General features: G+C 36.6%; 1 protein-coding gene across 3 annotated transcripts in view; it reads right to left on the reverse strand.

Annotated features, from left to right (window-relative positions):
• Nucleotides 1-404: 404 nt before the first annotated feature.
• The window catches only part of LOC134533935 (ATP-dependent DNA/RNA helicase DHX36-like), a 34,035-nt gene continuing 14,783 nt past the window's right edge, over nucleotides 405-19,656 (reverse strand). For all 3 annotated transcript variants that reach the window (XM_063371754.1, XM_063371753.1, XM_063371755.1), the window contains 11 exons: nucleotides 16,218-16,340; nucleotides 14,286-14,497; nucleotides 12,759-12,836; nucleotides 11,888-12,074; nucleotides 9,479-9,680; nucleotides 7,649-7,837; nucleotides 6,675-6,847; nucleotides 6,134-6,289; nucleotides 5,168-5,477; nucleotides 4,147-4,244; nucleotides 405-976 (listed from right to left, as the gene is read on the reverse strand). In XM_063371754.1, the coding sequence (XP_063227824.1) occupies nucleotides 895-976; nucleotides 4,147-4,244; nucleotides 5,168-5,477; nucleotides 6,134-6,289; nucleotides 6,675-6,847; nucleotides 7,649-7,837; nucleotides 9,479-9,680; nucleotides 11,888-12,074; nucleotides 12,759-12,836; nucleotides 14,286-14,497; nucleotides 16,218-16,340 (1,810 nt within the window). In that variant the 3' untranslated portion in view covers nucleotides 405-894. The remainder of the gene's footprint in view (nucleotides 977-4,146; nucleotides 4,245-5,167; nucleotides 5,478-6,133; nucleotides 6,290-6,674; nucleotides 6,848-7,648; nucleotides 7,838-9,478; nucleotides 9,681-11,887; nucleotides 12,075-12,758; nucleotides 12,837-14,285; nucleotides 14,498-16,217; nucleotides 16,341-19,656) is intronic.

Here is a 19,656-nt window from a genome sequence, read left to right on the forward strand (position 1 = left end):
ACCATTACTACCTATTTGGCTGGTTGGTTATGTCTTCAAGTATAGTCATATATTTTTCTTTACTTGTTTTGTAATTATCCTTTATCTGAAAGCATGATGTTGCCATGTGATGGTTAATTACATTTCCCTCCTTAGTGGATGGAGGTAATCAGGTTGTTCGTTAATCATGTTGTGATCGTGGTACCCACGTAGCCCTTGTTCGTAGATGATCAAGTAGAGTGCCGAAAGGGCATGCAGGGGTGGTGGCTCACAAACAAAAGTAAACCCAAATCAAGACAGTATTTCATGAAGGCACAGAACTTTGAGTAGCGATAGACGAAGGTGAGCGAATGGTTTCTTTCGTGCCTACTTTGTAAGGACATGCAAGTTTTGACAAGAATTTTGAGAAGAATAAATGACCAAACTTCATTTAAATTATTTTATTTTTTGCCACATCATCTTCGGAGTAAACAGATTTCACCTTAAAAAAGTTAAATTCTTATTGAACTTAAATTATTCAAGTGTTTTATGTATGTGCAATTCATACCAAAGCTAGCCGGTGAAATCTGGATTGGTTACAAGTACATATATATATAAAAAAAAAACTACTTTTGGATTTTATGCTGTTTACAACTTAAGTATAGAGTATATGTAACACATATAATGTTTACAATATTTAAATAGAACAGCAAGCAACTTTAATACAAACTGTAATGGAATTGACTATCATGTTAAGAGGCATGTGCTTAAAATACCGATTTTAACCACTACAAAAACAACATTCTGCTTTAGGGTACAAAATAAATGCTCAATACATAAGATGTTTCACTAACATGAAATACAAGTTCAACTGTAACTCTGAACAACTATCAATATAATTTCATCAATGTTAAGATGGGAAGTACAAAAAATAATTCAGTCTAAAAATTCATCATCTCCATCTTCTGCCTTTAGTCGCATTTGTTTGTCTTCATATGTGATGAGATATATTATAGCCCTGCAACACACAACAATCACTACAATGCAATGTTAACAATTAAAAACTACAGTAACAATTAAAAAAAAATTGATCACTGCTATACACTAGAAGCCCGATTTTATGTATGCTTGCAATTTCATGGATTGCATTTGTAAAATCACTACCTTCGTAAAATCGGTGTTGACCCATTTTGCCCACCACTCCCCCAACCCAAAAGTAATTATGTTTTACCTTTTTGAACTCAAAATAACTAGTATCATTTGTATTTGGTCATAATAAATAAAATATCAATAAATATGAGATACTATTAATGGAACGAAAAAGAACACCTCCTGCGGCTACGTGTGAATATGGAATATACGTTGGCCCCCCTCTGCTCTGCGGCCGATCTTGGATGTTTGGACTTATTGAACAACTGCGTTATCTACTTACTTAATTTTACCAAGACCAGAGTAAAAATATATTAAAACTGTCAGTAAACTGATACAAGCTTTATACGTGTTCTTAAAACAGAGCACAACACTGGCCGGCCAGTGGTTGTTTTCGTTCGAAACGTGGCTTAAGGAACTTGTACAGATCCGGTAGAAAACATGCGGCTACAAAATGTGACATAAGGATTCTTGCTAACCTGAAATGCAATAACCTGTTTTTTTCGAATAGATAACACAGCGACCGATTAGATGCCCACCCGCCCCTTGTGGTCTTAACTGCTGCCAGCGATACTTATTTTGACAGCTCAAGCAATTATCTTTTCCCATGGGTTTACAGAAAAAGATCGCGTCATAGCATGATAAAAAAACCTATGCCACTTTTTTTTTTTTTTTTTTTTTAATTATTTTACGTCTCGCCTGCTTGCACGAGCGATGTCACGGCGATTAACCACTGTTGGACCAAGCATTGCGCTTATTTTTTTCTTTTTTTGGCGACAAGTGGTCCAACAAGCTTTTCTTGGTTATCTTTCCATTTCGGAAGACGTCGCTATTAAAATAAATAATTATTTGAGTTTGAAAACTTGTCAATTCCTTACCAGAGACAACTGACTGACTGGTGTGTGTACGTGTGTGTAAAAAAAAGGCCCATCTTTTGAGGAAAGCCTAAAATGTACATCTAGTTCTGTCCCTGCCCGAACACGCCCGAACATTCACCTTAGGCCAACCTCGGGTTTATTTATATATATTTATATTTCTCTGTTTATTTTAATGTAGCTATACTAACCTAACTAACCATCCATAGTGTTAATGTAGCTAACCTAACCGACCACTTTTAAAATTAGGTAATTTTTCCTGCCCAAAAATAAAACAAATCCCTAGGTTGACGAAGGTGAATATTCGGGCAGGGACAAAGCTTGATGTACATCTTAGGTATCCATCTCTTGAAGTAAGGCTTCAGGAGTGGGGATTAATAATAAAATTTTACTTATAACCACCTCCCCTCCCCCTCCACAAAATATCCAACCATATTCTCGTGAAATGTGAGGGATCGTAAAAACGAGGTTTAACTTTATAAACTCCGCCAGTATCCAATCTTTACGGGAGAGATAAAGGAGGGTGAAATGAGCAACGAAATTATTATTATTATTATTATTTGATAAGGCTTGCCCAGGGCCTGGTTGATAATCTGGAAGCATTTCCTGCCTTGCATTTCTACATTCGTCCCCTTATCAGCTTTAAAAGTTAATCTTTAACAGCTCGCTGTTAAAAATGTTAACGAATGCACATTGATTACTATAATTATTTTCAAAGGGAAACAAGCACAAAGTTCAGTGTACACATCTATTGTTTCATAAAAGTGATCATAGGCATTTGTAATTAAGAAAAGCAGTGCGGTGTAATGACAAACACATTCATTAATTAATACAACCTAGAAATTTTTGTGCGAGAAACCCTTGAATTTTTTAAAGACGACAAACGAATTATTTGTTTGCCTAACAAGTTAGAAGAGCTTAGTTGAAAAATTGTTTGTCGTGCCTGCGAACTGCGTCACTTATGCCATTTTTAAGCGCTGTTTACTGGCAAACCTCCCCAGTGGATGTGAAGAATGTGACACGTGTTAAGGATAACTACGGGTTGTCGGCGACTAGCCGTAGGAGGAGGAAGTGGCTACTCGTTGCACACGTTTCAGTTGTTAAGCATGACGCGCCAGAAATGTTGCAATGCAGAGGGTAAGGTGAGTACAGTTCAATCGTGATGATTTTTACGGTCCTGGTAAATTTTTCCATCTAAAGAATTTGGAAGTTTGTTATTTTCCCGCAGAAATACTGCTGTGAATAATGAAAAAAGTGTACCTAGTTCATATTATTGTAAAATTTTAATGTCTGATGCTTTCATAACGTAACAGTATTTATTAACGGTCAATGGTTGTCGCACGGGCCTTAAAATATTCATTTTTCCGGGAATGGACTATACTACACTGTGTGGTGTACTGGCACAGGGTTATGTGGGGGGAGGGGGAAGGGGCTGAAGGGGGAAGGGGGGAAGGGGGAAGGAAGTTGGAAAGTTAGTAGGGAGGCGACAAGATGATTTGTATCTCTGGGAGGGATGAGCTTGTCGAAAGATAAAAAGGGGAGGGAGAGGTAAGCCATACGTCGTCATGCTGCCACTGCCCCCAGCACATGCTAGCTGGCCTGACGAGTTTCGCGCTCCTACTTACATCGTTGCAGAAGCTACCACTACCGCATTTTTAAACGGAATGTCCCATTATTTATTTGTTCTTCTTGAAGGTGCATAACTGAGAGTATTAAAGTCCACACAAAAATATGGTGCATGTTAAAAAATAACATATATTAATAAGCTTTCAGTGTGATTTTTTCCCCAATTTTTTCCTAATTATTTATATTTTCTTGTTTTCGTTGTAAAAATTTCTGATTTTTCGATGGTTCCTGAGAATTTATTAGTAAAATCGAGGTTCTGGTGTACCAAATTGCTTAACTAACCATAATATATTTTTTTTATTGTAAATTTAAAACAACTAATATGTGGAGTTATTTGACAATGTTGCACTACTAAATACACCGAAGTGTGTTTGAAATAAAGATTTTATTCAAATTAAAACAACTATATTATAATGAAAATGAAAATTCAATTTTATTTTCAAACCGTACACTGTTAATTTCCTGCAGTATTAAAGCCTAAGCAGTACTGAAGCTTCAATAACCGTAAGAAATTTAAACTGAAGCAATGAAACCTTACCTTAGCAGCTTCCCTTCATCGCAATGAACATTCCAGTCAACAACTCCTGGATGAGTTACCTTGTGCTCCAGTAGGCCATTCAGTCTGTCCCTGACATCCTGAAAAGAAATAAATGCAGTGTCTCAAACAAAATACTAAAAATAAACTACGTATTCGCCAGTGTAATATCAGTTTATAGTTACTTGGAACAAACAAATATGTGTTCGAAAGTTATTTATATATACAGTTCACATCTTTGTATTAGATCCAGCTCAAACAGCAAAACTGTCATTTAAAATACTACATTAATTCAAACATGTCAGTCCTAGCAAGTACTGAAAGCATGAAATTATCAGGTAGGCCTTATACAGTTTTGAATTAACCATTTGTATGTAGCCTCCATCTCAGAAATCTTTATTTTTTGTATATCATTCATAATCAATAACAATTAAGTTTACCCAAAAACCTGAAGAACTCAGGTTTGTATGGTTTTGGGGAAAACCTAAATTTCATTGATTTATTAATGAATGATATATTAAATATATAAAAATTTACAACGAAGACTACATACAAATGGTTAATCCAAAACTTTATACCACATGATTTCATGCTTTCAGTACATGCTAAGACAAACAAAATTTTCATTTAAATTCATAAAAATAACATCAAATAAAGCTTTTTTTAGTACAAAAAATTTCATAAACAATTAAATATGGTTATATTATGAATTTATTTAAAATCATGAGCAACAACACAAAATATTAGAAGCAAAATAATTTAAGATAGTATTTCCCTAAGGGCATATTTGCAAAACATTTGGAACTGTTATGTATTGAGACTGTTGGGTTTGAGTAAAGTATTTAGGTAGATTAAGTTGGTAGCTAGGGTGTGTGCATGTGGCAATTTGGTGAATGACTCGTGTGTTGTGTACGTCCGGGCTGCACGGAAAATGGATGCGGTGTAACGGTCGCCACGATAAATGGAAAAAATGAAGACTGTCTTGAGTGTGGTTGGGTGTAGAACACAACATTGGTTAAGTTACCTTCACAAGCGTGGCAGTGCTCTCAGGGCAGCGGAACCGAATCGCATCGCTCACGGCAATCACTTCAGCGCCATCCTCCATCTGGCTGCGGAGGGACTCGCCAAAGAAGAGCAGCGGCAACGGGTTCACCACCGACGCGTCGTGCAGGAAGATGGCGGTGCTCTTCAGCTTCATGTGGTACAGCAGGAAGGGGCTGTCGAACTCTTCCATCTTCTCCGTGATGGACTTGGGGTGCAGCTGCACCTTGCCGTCCTCCGGCGTGCACAACACCACTCTCATTTTCCCAGTGCGACGAATTCGCTTCACCTGCCTGCAAATAAATTAATGTCTGAAACTGAATCAATGAAGGCTTAATGCCTAGGGGCTGGAAAAATTAGAACTGTGCTATAGATGCTATTTTTTTCTCTCTCGCTAATTTAGAATTTAATTTCAATTTTGTGGTAACTTCCAACATTGCATTAGCCATTTCACTATTTACTAAAAAAAAAAATTAGTTTATTCTAAAATTTCATTTGTAAAAAATCCTTTATAAAATGCTCCTAGAAGAAACACATTTTTTTTGATGGTTTTAAAAATTTTTATATATAAAAAAGGGTAACGTTTTACATTTACGAAGAAACAACCAAGTTTTGTAGGGTCGAGAAACGAACATTAGGGTTGGGACTCAACCCTGAAGATGCCTGCTACAATGCAGAGCAAAATGTCGGTACACTAGACCCCTTTGACTTGCTCAAACTCAAAAGCCAGAAGGTCATTAGATCATGGCTATGAAAAGTTTCATTAAAAATGCTAATTGCACAATAAATGATTCTGACTTATAAAATAATAGATGCTAATTTTGGAAGAAAAAAAAATGATATTTACAGGCCCCATATGTCTCATCGACATTGGGTCAACAGACACCACCGTGGCCCCAATACATCAGGAAACACCCAATTATGAACTACAAAACTCTTTTGTCCACACCTGATGATTGCCACATTGGGATAAAGTCCAGAGCATATGATTGCCTTCACCAGGCCAATGTTGTCAGAGTTAAGGTTCCCGTTGGGATCCTTCACGTTGTCACTGGTGAGGAAGTTCATATCATGCATGTACTTAGCAAACTGCTGTTTCATGTTTCTGAAACAAAAAAAAAAGTTATGCTGTATGATACCATGAAAAATAAAGATGAAATAAAAAACCAACCACAGGATGTAGGTTCTGTGCTACTGTAGCCACCTTACAAGATACATATGAAGCACCTGTGTTAAACAGGGACTAGGTGATTTGTTTGTGGTGGAATTATGGTAAAGTGGGGCACTAGAAGTCATGTTGAACAAACAAACACACCATCTATCAGAACATACTGTACATTTGGTGTGACCGGAAATTGTGTGGTGGTTAACCCAGAACTGATTTTTAATTATCGGAACGGGTCTGAAAACCGGGAGTAAAGTACAACTGACACATCACTAGTACTTAGCACTTGAATTGCACACTTACAGTTCTGTCAACGAGCACTCACCTCAGCATAACCATGGTGCTGGAGGAGAGGAAGTGATCCCAGCAGAAACTTGGACCATGGCCTCGACGATCAGCTATCTCCCACTGCCTCAAGGCCTCCGCCACCACCAAGTGATCGCTAACAATGCCCTTTGACAGCTTGAACTTCACCGCGTTCACTCTGGCCTCAGATCCCTGCATGCAAACACAGGCAAGCCTGACCAATCAAACTAGGAGGGAAGTAGAGAAGTGCGACTCTTACAGTAAAAACTGAAACCATCTGACGGAATCTCTTGGGTGGGCCCACAACTACTAGGAAAAAAATTTCGAAAGGGAGGTTCAAATCCAAAGTGTTAGGTGTATAATGTTAATTTAACTACGTGACGACTAATATTTGACAGATTTATACAATATAATATATTAGGTAAAGAAAAAAATAGGGTAGCAGGATTCAAAAATTGTATTTCCACAGGTCTACCAAACATGGTTATAAGGTCAAGGAAATTATAAATGGTCAGGAAAAACCTTGAAATGTTAGGAAAAAGTTTGAATGTTAGGCAGAAATTCAGTTTTGTTTATACAGTTTGTCCAAACAAATCTACACTAAAATTTCCCTGACTGTTCCCTGATAAAAATTTTAAATTTCCTTGACTATTTTTTTTTTAAAATAATTTATCTGTGTTTCAATTTTCTGGAAGAAATAAAAAATAATCTCTCCCCCCCCCCCCCCCCAGTTCTCTCACCACCACTGTCAATATTTCAAAGAGAACCACATATATGCCCTTTTTTATAGTGTGTATGACTATGGAATAAAACACCATCTGAAAAAAAAATACTTTCAGTCTGGCTGATAGCAGATTAATATCACTACGTGAATACCATGACTTTTCCAGGATTTCAAGTAAAAATCCTTGACTTTCACCTGACCAATTCAAAATTTCTGACAACCCAGAATTTCCCTGACTTTCCAGAATGAGATCAGCCTGTGATACGTACAAGAGGCACAACAAATGGATCTTTGAATGACAGGCCAGCTGCAATCGAGAAGACGGGATCGATGCAGCTGAAAATGGCACCCATGAGAACCATCTTTCCGATCTGCGGGTCCAACGGTAAATTGGCGAGATGATAGCCGAGCGGAGTCAAGTTCTCATCTTCGTCCAAGGCATTCAATGTGTGCAGCAACTGGGACAGACAAAACATCCATGTTACACAGCAACCTTCAAATGTTAACAGTATCAACTACCGTTTCTGAATACCTCCTCAAAGGGCCCTTTAATCTAAATGACCCTTGAAAAATACATCTAAAGGATATCAGTAATTTTCATTAGAGCTGGACCTGTAAGGTAACTTGCAGATCATACCGATATTGATCGCTTGCTGCAGATCTGGCTAAAAACTGATACTGATCATCCTTTCAAAAAACTGTAAAACATCATGAAGCATGTTGGTTTCTTACCTTCTTCCTTTTCTTTGGAAATAACTTGAGCCATGCAAACCAATATTTGAAAAGATTAAGTTGGTGATAGTGATTAGAATAATAAAGTCAACACAAAATAGAATTGGGACAACAAATTAATAGTTTCAATTTACTATAAGGTTCTTCGCTACTGACACTTAAATAAACACAACAGAAAATATTTTACTAGAATCCAAGATGTTAAAAAAAACAAAATTTTCACACAAATTAACTGAAAGAAGAATAAAACTGTAGCATAAGGAAAAAAGGCACCAAAATTAAATTGAAAAATGCTTCGTAGAGCACAAATATTTGCAATATCAGCAGCTTATAGTAATTTTTTACAGCTGATGATGCATGAAACGAAATAATGGTAAATGTAAATTTTGAATTAAGTTTACAAATTTTTGGTTGAATATGTGCTTAAATAACTAGCCTGTGCTGGTTCTTAAGAAATATAAATTATGAGTAAGAGTAAATAGTTTGTACCGGTGGCAGGGCAGAAGACGTCAAGATTTAATCAGCACTGCACGCCCTTCAAGCGTGGCACTTAGTGGAGTCAAGTAGGAATTCTTCCCCTCCTTTTCCCCTCCCTTGTTGACTGACCTCCTACGAGAAGGCTAATTTACACTGCGAAGTATGTGCATGTGCGAATTTGTGTATTAAAACTCGCTCAGGGTCGACATTTGTCTAGCTTAATCTTTTTCCAGCGTCATGACTTCGGCGGTCTGTAAATTCTTTCGTGTCTGTATACTATATTGATATTGATTGACACCTGCAATGACGGCTAGGGCAGCAGTAAGGCTACTTCGCTAAGGATACTGTGACCAGTTCGGCGACCACAGGTAGCTACTTGAGGACTTTGATGCAAATATAATTTTCGAGGCTCGTACGAGTCGGGCCGCGCGGGGAGTGACAAGTCTTATACCTTATACGGCATTGAGCCAGTGTGGAAAGTTTATGTCGGGCACCGCACGTGTAGCTGCTTTTTCTAGTTGTCAGAGCGAACACGCCCCTGGAGTAGAGCTGTCGAGTCAGTTAGGCTTGTGGCCGTGCCTCGGAGAAAATAAGGACGCCTTGGACTTTGCGAACATAAAGAGGAAGTTTCGATACTGGATGAGAATTCAACATAACCGGCCTGCGGGTTGTAAAAAAAGTATTTGCAAGTTGGGAACACTTACAAGGAGAGCTGCAATGCAGCTTACATAATATTTTAAATTCCTTTAGTATTTAAAATGGTAAATATACAGTTTTGCAATTATTGGTTTGACGTGGATTTAACGTGAATTTTTGAACACGGCCTTGCTTCGAGGATTTTTTCTTCACTGCAATGCTTATCCTGATGGGCCTCTCTACCCAACTGTTACCTTGAGTGACAAGTCAATGACGCCAGAGTCCGGAGGATCCATGACCCGCTCCAGGAACGGCTTGGCGCGGCCGAGCTGGAGGATCTTCAGTTGCAGAATGACCTCCTCCAAGCGCGTGCGCAGCATCTCCGGGAGCGGGTAGTCGGCCAGGATCATCTCCCTGGCCTTGGAGTACAGGTGGTAGCAGATTCCCGGCTGAACCCTGCCACACGACCCACAGTCAGCGACGGCAGACAAGCTCCACACGCTCAGCTTCACCCGCCATCATTTCTAAATATATATTTTTACCTTTCCTTTTGTCAGATTCAGGTATTCATGAAAGTATTTTGAAAGTGAGATCTTTGAATCAATTTTGCATGTTTTACCCAGACGAGGAAACACAGAAAATGTACTTGTGTCAAGTGACCACGATACAATTAGCAAGGAAAAATTACAAATACATAGAACACACATTTGGAGCCACAAAATATGTACAAACTGTGATGCTTGAATAGCGGAAATTTGTGGAAATTGTCGTAGGTAAAATTATGGCACGATAATGCAATAGCCCAACTGTGAAGCTTAGTCTTAAGCATCAGCTACTGACCAGAAATTGGCACCAGCCACTTGGCATAGTTTTGTTTTATTTTATTACAGCAGTACGACAGTGCTTGCAACTAAATCCATTATAAAGGAAAGAATATTTCATAGCAAAAACTATGCGTATGGTCTAAGTCAATATTTTCTCTAAGTTTAAGTTAATTTGTCCTATGATTTTTGAAATCTTTTTTTTGTAATTATTCATATGTTTCGATGTTTTTGTCTCTGGGTATTGATTTTGTGGAAAAAAAATTTTGACCACCAATGAAAAAGTTTATACCGTTTTTCATTTTGTTAAATGCTATCAATTTACACGGGTACGAATTTGTAACGTCAATCATGATTGGTTGTTAGTTTCACTTCAAGACATATCCACTTATGTTTTATTTAAGACAAAAGCACCGTCATTAGTAATGCCAACAGCAAAATATTCTAATTATATACGTAGTTAGTTCAAAACCATTTGAGCTGAAGATCAGAAGTGTCTAATGAAGACTATTATTTTTTTTTTTTGTGTGGATTGAACACAAAATTGGAAATTATAATACTTCAAGATAATTCATTTAAGATGATTCAGCTTGTCCACAAAAATTTGAAGTTATTTAAATAAAGGGCAAGTACTAAAGAAGTTCCTGATCTTCTCAGAAGGAACAACGTCCCTGTCCAAGGCTTTCATAGAAGTCCAGCCCAAAGCAATTCCTGAAAGTGTACTAGAGCGAACACGGAAAGAAGGACGTCCCGTGAATCTCGGACCAAAACGTGGAGGATGACCGAAGGAGATGAATTAGAGAAGACTGATCCAGAAGTTCTGCTACATTCCTGGAACGTCGTCAATCTCAAACAATGGGATTATTATTTCATTCAACATTTCAAAATAGGTTGGTTTGTTCTTGCAAATTCAAAAACTTCCAAGGTATATTTCAGATGATCAGATCTTGTAATTACATTTATATAATTTAATTAAAATTTAAGTTAAATTAAGTCCCGTCACAGGTTCATAATCCATGTTTAAATTAACTTCAGAACTTTCTATCAATGTAATAATGTACATATTAATATTTACATATCACGTACATTGCTCTGAGTTATTCAAAACATACTGGTACGTGAATGAATTTGTCTGTTGCCAATTTTTATCAAGCATTGAGGTTAAATGTTATTATAATTTTACTTTTTACTTTGGCCCAATAATCAACTTTAGTAACAATACCCAGTGGTTGTAGCTACTGCAGTTGAGAATAACTAGTTCCGCTAAATATAGTTTTTTTTAAAGTCCTTTAGAATATTGTTTATAAAGACTACTAATAAGGTTCATTTATTTAATATCATAATACTTGAAATATGACTGATTAACTCATGTTTGAATTAATAATGTTTTGATACTTGACGTGAGTCACTGTCTGTAACTATTAAATTCATTCATCTTATATTTTTTTTATGTTGTACTAGATTCTTACTAGTTATTACACCATACACAAGGTAAGTGTATTGTAAGAGTGTTAAATGATTTTGATAATTATATGATGTTCACGAGTCAAGTTACCACTGAAAATACATTTTACCTACTTCAAGTGAGTAAACTTGTATGTTATTTACATTTTTTTAATTTTATTTTAAACAGCACCCAACAATTTATTCACACTATAGTAACAAAGAGTTATTTAACTTTTCACTCCATAGTTTATATATATTTTATTGTTTTAAAATACTTATTTGAATTTCAACACGTTAGTTAGCTATTCAAAGCATGACGTACATACAATCCCAATTACGTACTGATGTCAACAACTTGCTGCCCGCCAACCGATCAGCTTGCAGACAGAACCTTACCTCCCAGCCCGGCCCCGCCTCTGCCTGGCATTAGCCAGGCTCACCCACTCCGCGTTCAGAGTTGAGATATTGTTTTCTTTGTCAAAGTTCTTCATCTTGATTTTACCACAGTCCACGACAAACACAACATCGTCAATCGTGATGGACGTTTCTGCTATGTTCGTGGCCAGCACTATCTTCCTTACACCTGCAAGCAACATCAGCTCATTATCATTACAGATGAACAGTTCTATTAATTTTATTTTACTGACAAGTCTATCAATGCAAATACACTGTCCTGTCAAGAGCAGTTATCATTTTTTTACATGTACTTTTCACTTAAAATAACATTGGGATTCACAGATATGTATTTCGTCAGTAACAGAAACAATGGAAAAATAAATAAAAAATAATATGCAATCTTCTTGCTGTGGCCATTGAAATATTCACTCTCAAGAACCTGTACTCAAATTTTGGTTGGACCAATCAAATCCTAAAATTACAACCATATCTATAAATATTAAAAAGATTTGAGGAAAGAAAATTCAAATCTCTGACACTTGAACCTGTGTAGCTGACATCTCTACAGAAGCTGTTATGGTTTTAGTATCTGCCACCATCTACAATGCTCTGGGAACATTAATTTTTTCAGTAGGTACTCAGGGAACACTTTTGCATAATCTGGTAAATATGCTTCTTTTTTTAATTTTCAAAATAAACTGTAATGGGTTTGATCAAAACTTAAATTTTTGTATTTTCCTTCAAATATTATATACTTAAACCTATATTTTAGTTTCAGGCATTCTTTGAAGAATAAAATTTGAGAAAAATTTAATCCGACCCATGGCCATTGCAAATTCAAGTGGTACAAATTTACAGCTCCAACACTTACCTGGAGGTGGCTTATCAAAAACAGACTTCTGGGTGGTTGTAGGCATCAAGGAATGGAGTGGTATTATTATGTACCGATCTGAAATTACACAGAATTAGACTGAAATTAAGTCTCAAAATCATTTGAGGTTTAACTAGCTTTCAGAAAGAAAAAAAAAGAAAAAAACCCACACACACACACAAAAGTCAATTTCAACAACTCATACTTTTACACTATAAGCTGCCAGATACAAACTCCTATGTGTAGAGATGGTGATTTATAGCATTTAAAATAATAACATTTAGCATTTTGAATTTGAAATTGAGCATTTTGAAGCATTTTTAAAAACAAGATTTAGCCAATTCTCTCATTTTACATTACTGAAGAAAAGTATATTTTTAAAAAGCATTAAATAATACACATATTAATTATTAACAACCATAGAAATAAAGATCTAGTACAACTACAAAGATAGCCTATCTTGGAAGGTTTCCAAACAACATTTTAGCACTTATGAGTGCAATATATTGAATACAAACTTAAAATTACAATAAATATTTTTAGCCGTGTTCATGGCCATAGTTGATGTAGAGTGCACAAATAATGTTATTGAAACTCGTTTTTTCAATTTTTTTTCTATTTTCTTTTCTTTAGTTTTTTCAATTTTCGCCTTCTTTTGGTTTTCGATCATGCCAGAAACCATTGTTTGTCGTTTTACCGACTTTTTTTCTTCATCCGACTTCTCGGTGAATCTTTTTTTTTTTTTTTTGCCGCCTGATGTCCATCAGATTTAATGTGCTTTTCCAGTGCATCTTTTTTTTTCCCACTCCAGACGGCGATTACATAAATTGCACATTAAAATATTTGTATCACTTTCGTAGAACTGTTCACTTTTGTATTTATTTATGCGATTGCGAATGGAAATGACGTTTCGTCCCATTTTTACCACGAGAAATAACAGTATACAACACATTCACGAGTATGCACGTATTTGTAAACACACCACCTTCCACAGACTACACAAGAACGCGGCTTTCACGTGAAACACAGCCAGAAAATGGGACTTACAATTGTTAGCGCGGCGAAGCAGAGATGTCGCAATATGGTGGCCTAAAAACTTGTACTCTGCAAGATGACGGACAATCTTCCAGCTAGTTGGTTTTTGGTTTCTTTACAATCGCGAGGCACGGATGGGCATTCTTCATTCAATATTTACAAACAATAGTTGTTGTGAATGACATGACAATAAAATACTTGTGCTGAATACGCCATAAAATGATGGTTTCTTTTGATACTGAACTGAAACGAAATACAATTGGTAAATAAATTTTTAGAGTGAAGACGAATCTACGTTTTTTACCTTGATTTCGCATTTATTTCGGAATAGTCTAGATTTCGCATTTTATAGCGTAAAAAATATAATTTAGCATATTTTCGCATCTATTTCGCGAAAACGAAAAATCACCATCCCTACCTATGTGATAAATTTTTTTTTTAAACAAACACCAATGCTACCAAATGTCGCAATTACCAGCAATTCACATTTACCTGGACTATATCTACGGCATTCTGTTAGCAATGAATTCAGTTTGGCGATGTCCGTCCAGCCTGGCAAGAATACCAAAATTGCACCGTCGTCCTTATTTCGACAAATGTGGTGGATCAGAGCTTCTATGAGGTCCACATTAATCTGCTCCGAGTCTGGATTCCTCAGCGACGTTAAAACATGGTCAGAATACTTTCCTTGTGTTTTTAGGTGTCTAAAAGGGTAATAAAAAAAATGTTAAATATCTAAATTTACACAGCTATTACAAATACACATACTGGTATCTACATATTAAGACTATTATTAAAACAATAAGCAGACTTCTCTTCTTTTAGAAAACTATAGTCATTTTCTGAATTCACTATAAATTTCATAGAAAAAATTGTACTAAAATATATTTAAGAATCACAAATGTAGTAATTTTAAGGAAATAAAATCAGCACCAGTACTATTAAAACACTACGTGATGTTACCACATGCAAATAGAAAATACACACACTAAACATATATTAGATACAACCTAAGCATTTGGTTATTTCTTTATTGCTAAATAAACAAAAACCTACAGTGGCTTAAAATCCCACTAATATTATAAATGTGAAAGTTTGGATGGATGGATGGATGTTTGTTACTCAATCACGCCAGAACGGCTGAATGGATTTGGATGAAATTTGGCCTACAGCGAGCTCATAACCTGGATTAACACATAGACTACATATTAATATGAAATTCCATCCCTAAGGGAGTGAAAAAGTGATAATTTCATTTTATAACAGAAAAAATCATAGGTCATAGACATACAAATAGTGAGTGAGTGTCATTTCTCTATGTCTGCCACACGATTATACGCATAGTAAGATTTGGCAAATTCATATTTTTCTCCTTGGTGAGACCAGCCCGCTTAGTGGAGCTCGCAGCGGCTAGCAAAATAAAGGCGCTAATAACAGTTTTGTTCTTAACTTCGTCAATAGATAGAGTTGCCTTGAGTTTTAAATGCACCATCGTTTGATGTGTTTGTCATGTCTTTAATTTTCGTTTGTTTGTACCGTATGCATTCCTATACCATCAGATTGCGATGAAAAGTTTGGTGAGTTGTTATGTGCATGCCCGTGAAGGTTTCAGAGATGGTATAAATATTTTGCAATAGTTGGAGCACGAATCGTTTCAAAAAATGTGTTTATTTCATATTATAGAGCGGCACTTCGTCTGTTTTTGTTGTATAAGTGCGCACGCATAACAATTTATTTATATACAAAAAAGAGACAGAGATAGAGATAAAGATAGAGAGAGACAGAGAGAGAGACAGAGAGATAAGTTGAGATAGAGCGAGGTATACAGAATGAAATGGGTTAGAAAAAGAGATATATAGATGTATAGAGCTATATAAAGATTTATATATAGAAGAGATAGAGATAGTGGGAGTTATATATATGTATATATGCAGATATAAAGATATATATATATATATATATATATATATGTGTGTGTGTGTAGATAGAGATAATATATACATATTTAGAGAGATGGATAGATGATTTGTATATGTGTAACTACTTTAAAAATAATTACAAAACAAAACTGAATGGGGCATTGCAATGCATGCCGAGCATTAGCCAGATAATGGAATCTTTTCAATATTAGTAATCTCTTATTTCTCAGCTTTTTTCTATAGTGCTTTATAGTCTAGATTACATACAAAACCAATTTTTAGATATATACAGGTAAATAACTATACACTGGCAGAACATCTGTCGGGATCTGAAAGTGATATAAATTATTTTGCACACTTGACATTCAAAATAAGAATACAATTACTAACAACATCTGATTTCGAAAAAGGTCCCCTTCACCCTGCGTTCAGCCCGGGCAACGCCGGTTACTGCAGCTAGTCAATAATAAAGCCAGAAATATACCAATTTGATTTAATCAATTACCTGACATATGGCTCGATGAAATCCTTGTAATCTTCCATTCCCTTTATCTTAGCTTTGAAATGATGCAAATGTTTACGCCAGCCTTGCGGTTCCTGGTCTGCCACAGCTTTGAAAGATCTGAAACTGGCAGGGACAAATTAAATCTGTATTTATCTGAATATAATGTGATGGTTTTCACCAAAACTTCGAAACCTAAAAGTAAGTCGCATTATAATCACAATCTTGTATCTAGACGCTGTAAGATGTGAATTTACTGGGATAGGAAAACTTAGTTGGAAAACCACATGCTCTGCCTTATTAAACCACTTTAGATCACTGGTAATTATTGCAGCCTGAACCTCCACTTAGTTGAAAAACTATACAATCTGCGTGTGAACTGCGTCACTCATTCCACTTTAATCCTCTCTGGTTTACGGCTTTCTGAACCTTGCAGTGGGGAAGGGAGGTGTCCGCAGAAGTGACAGATGAGTAAGACAAAATAACACTTTGGAATTCAGATGCTAGCCACTGAAACCCCCCCCCTGCTCTTTCCATCATAAGTGCAGCCTTTCTTCTTTTACTAATTGCCACTTGCTGTTTCACAAAAGGCCATGCAAATCACTCTACTGACAGAAAGTGGCACCAGAAAAGCTTTTAGTAAATAGTTTACTAATTTAAATAATTTTTGAGATCTGTGTGTTTGAAATGATTTTCACCCCATTAAGTTTTTTTATTTTATAAACTCACAATAAAAATGTTTGGGGCCACATACATCATATACAGTCACAGTATTTTTTGGGTAAAAACAGTAAATATGATGCATTAAATAATTTCAGGGCATACCTATTTAAATAAAAATCCCTTTCGGTACAGCCTACAGGCGTAGGTAGATTTCGAAGTACCTATTTCTTCTGGACGTATTTTGAAAACTTCTATAAACTTCTGGAACATTTTAATAAGTTAACTTATGTTCAGACAAAGGTTTGAGTCAAATAATAAGATTTACAAACAATTTGAATGTATTTGATGGTGTGATTACTAAGGTAGGTTTGAACTTATTTTTGTTTTTATCACCATTGTATCCACCCTTTTCAATAATGGTTATTCAAACAAAAGATTTTGGTATTAATTCTATGAGTTATAATACATTCAAGTAGATGTGATATTCTTCATATTATAGGAGTTATAACGATTTTTCTGTTTTTCAAAAAAACCTTCCCTAATTCTACTCTTTTGGTCGGATATTGCCAGCTAACGAATTTGACCAAGATTTTCCATTACTTAATTTTATGTATCAGTTTGGAGTAATTGTGAACAATTACAGCAGTTATTGTAGCCCTAAAAATATGATTATACACACACACATATGTAAATAAACTTTTGGGTTGAAAATGGTTTTGGTGTCTATTAACCATGAAACGAAAAACTATATAAAAATTTTCTGGAAGTCGCACTATGGTAACAGCTACAATAGGTAGTATTTTTCAGAAATTTACCTAAAAAATAATGGGAAGTTTGCAAACTTTATAACAGCACTGAGTTGAAGGTACATTAAGACAAACAGCTTTAACATATGTTTGATCACGAGAGATGTGAATTCAGCAAATTCAAGGCAAGACAAGGAAAACTTAAGTAATTAAAATTAGTTGTAAAATCTGTTTGCATTCGCACAAAAACTGAGAGTTCTGAAAGTAAATAATTTTTGCACAACAGTATAGGTACCACTTAAATAGAAATAATTTATTACAAAAAATTATGGGCAAAAATGTTCCTGCAAGCAAGATAGCTATTCTCTGCCATGCTCCAAGTTTGTGATAACAGGTTGCACCTGAAACAGCTTACCACACATCCAGTAATCTATTTGTATCATATTGTCACAGTCTGAAAATTTCATTACTTTTTTTTCTTAAATTTATTTTACTTTTGTTTCTCGTTAGGTTATCGTGTTGGTGTACGTGTGCGTTTCCAGGCTCGGCCGGTTGATTTCGACACACGGGTAGTGAAATATAGGTTGCTGTGACGTTAGTTTGCAGGCACCGTGGGCTTTTGCGAGGCTGCGTGGTTTGCTAATTCTCGCGGGTCGCTGGCCAGGGCCCGCCGAGAGGTTGCAACACGCCGTTCCAGAAAAACCCGCTGTGTAACGTCGATTTTGTTTGTCTCTGTCATTTTCAGCTTCGTGTACTCGTTTCGAGGACTCTGTCCTGATTAGTGTTGCCATCTTGCGTCCGAATTTGGAAACGTAGACAGAAACAATCGAACAGCGCAAGAGGGGGAGGGAGAGCTCGCTCGCGCCTGCGCAGAAGGATTTGTCGACTCCGCTTGTTTTTGCTTTTCCTTGCGGGAGGGAGGGACAGCCATTTTCCCCGTGGCTAAGTTTTCCCGGTGTTCGTGTTTTTTCGGAGTGGCCTAGTTTTGTAGTTAAAACCTCCTTCCAGGGAGGGACCGAGGCTTTTTGCCTGGGGACCTCTCTGGAAGCCGGGTCCACGTCGGTTTGAAACAACTTTTCTCCGCCTCAAGTAAGAGGGTAAGTGGTTGGCCATGGCTCGTCCGCCACAATCGTTTCTCGGGCGGTCTTAACAGCGCAAGAGGGGGAGGGAGAGCTCGCTCGCGCCTGCGCAGAAGGATTTGTCGACTCCGCTTGTTTTTGCTTTTCCTTGCGGGAGGGAGGGACAGCCATTTTCCCCGTGGCTAAGTTTTCCCGGTGTTCGTGTTTTTTCGGAGTGGCCTAGTTTTGTAGTTAAAACCTCCTTCCAGGGAGGGACCGAGGCTTTTTGCCTGGGGACCTCTCTGGAAGCCGGGTCCACGTCGGTTTGAAACAACTTTTCTCCGCCTCAAGTAAGAGGGTAAGTGGTTGGCCATGGCTCGTCCGCCACAATCGTTTCTCGGGCGGTCTTCGTCCCGATTCTAAATTCAATGTGGTAATTCAAAGTAACTTAATTTTTAGTCTTATCTTGTATTTTTTTATGATTTAAATGTAAACAGGCGCGGTACCAGGTTGGTGCGAGCAGATATGTGCTGGGTTGTAGCACAATTAATCTGAGTGGGTGCTAATGACTAGAGGGCTGCCATGTTGTGTAGTATAGCGTGCTGTGTACGCTAATGTAATTAAAATCATTGTAACTAAATCTTTAATCTCTTTGTTAAATTATTTATTATTAATTTATTTGTTAAATATTTGTTTAATTATTGTTATCCTAGTGAATAAAATCTGTGCTTGAATGGATTAATAATGTTTCTTTTCAGTGCATAAATCGTTCCCTACACTCCCTGTATGGGGAGAAGACTTGATCTCTAGTACCTCGACTCTGCCTAACTACCCCCCCCCCCCCCCCAATGTTATAGGTTATTTATTGTTTTGTGTATAGGTGTACACGGGACGTCTGACGGAGTCCCGCCACAATATGTATACATAACACTAACCTTTATGTAAAAATATTTATTACAATCTAAAATGCCTTAA

The sequence above is a fragment of the Bacillus rossius genome, chromosome 7 (assembly GCF_032445375.1).
Source record: "Bacillus rossius redtenbacheri isolate Brsri chromosome 7, Brsri_v3, whole genome shotgun sequence".
Taxonomy (NCBI): Eukaryota; Metazoa; Arthropoda; class Insecta; order Phasmatodea; family Bacillidae; genus Bacillus; species Bacillus rossius.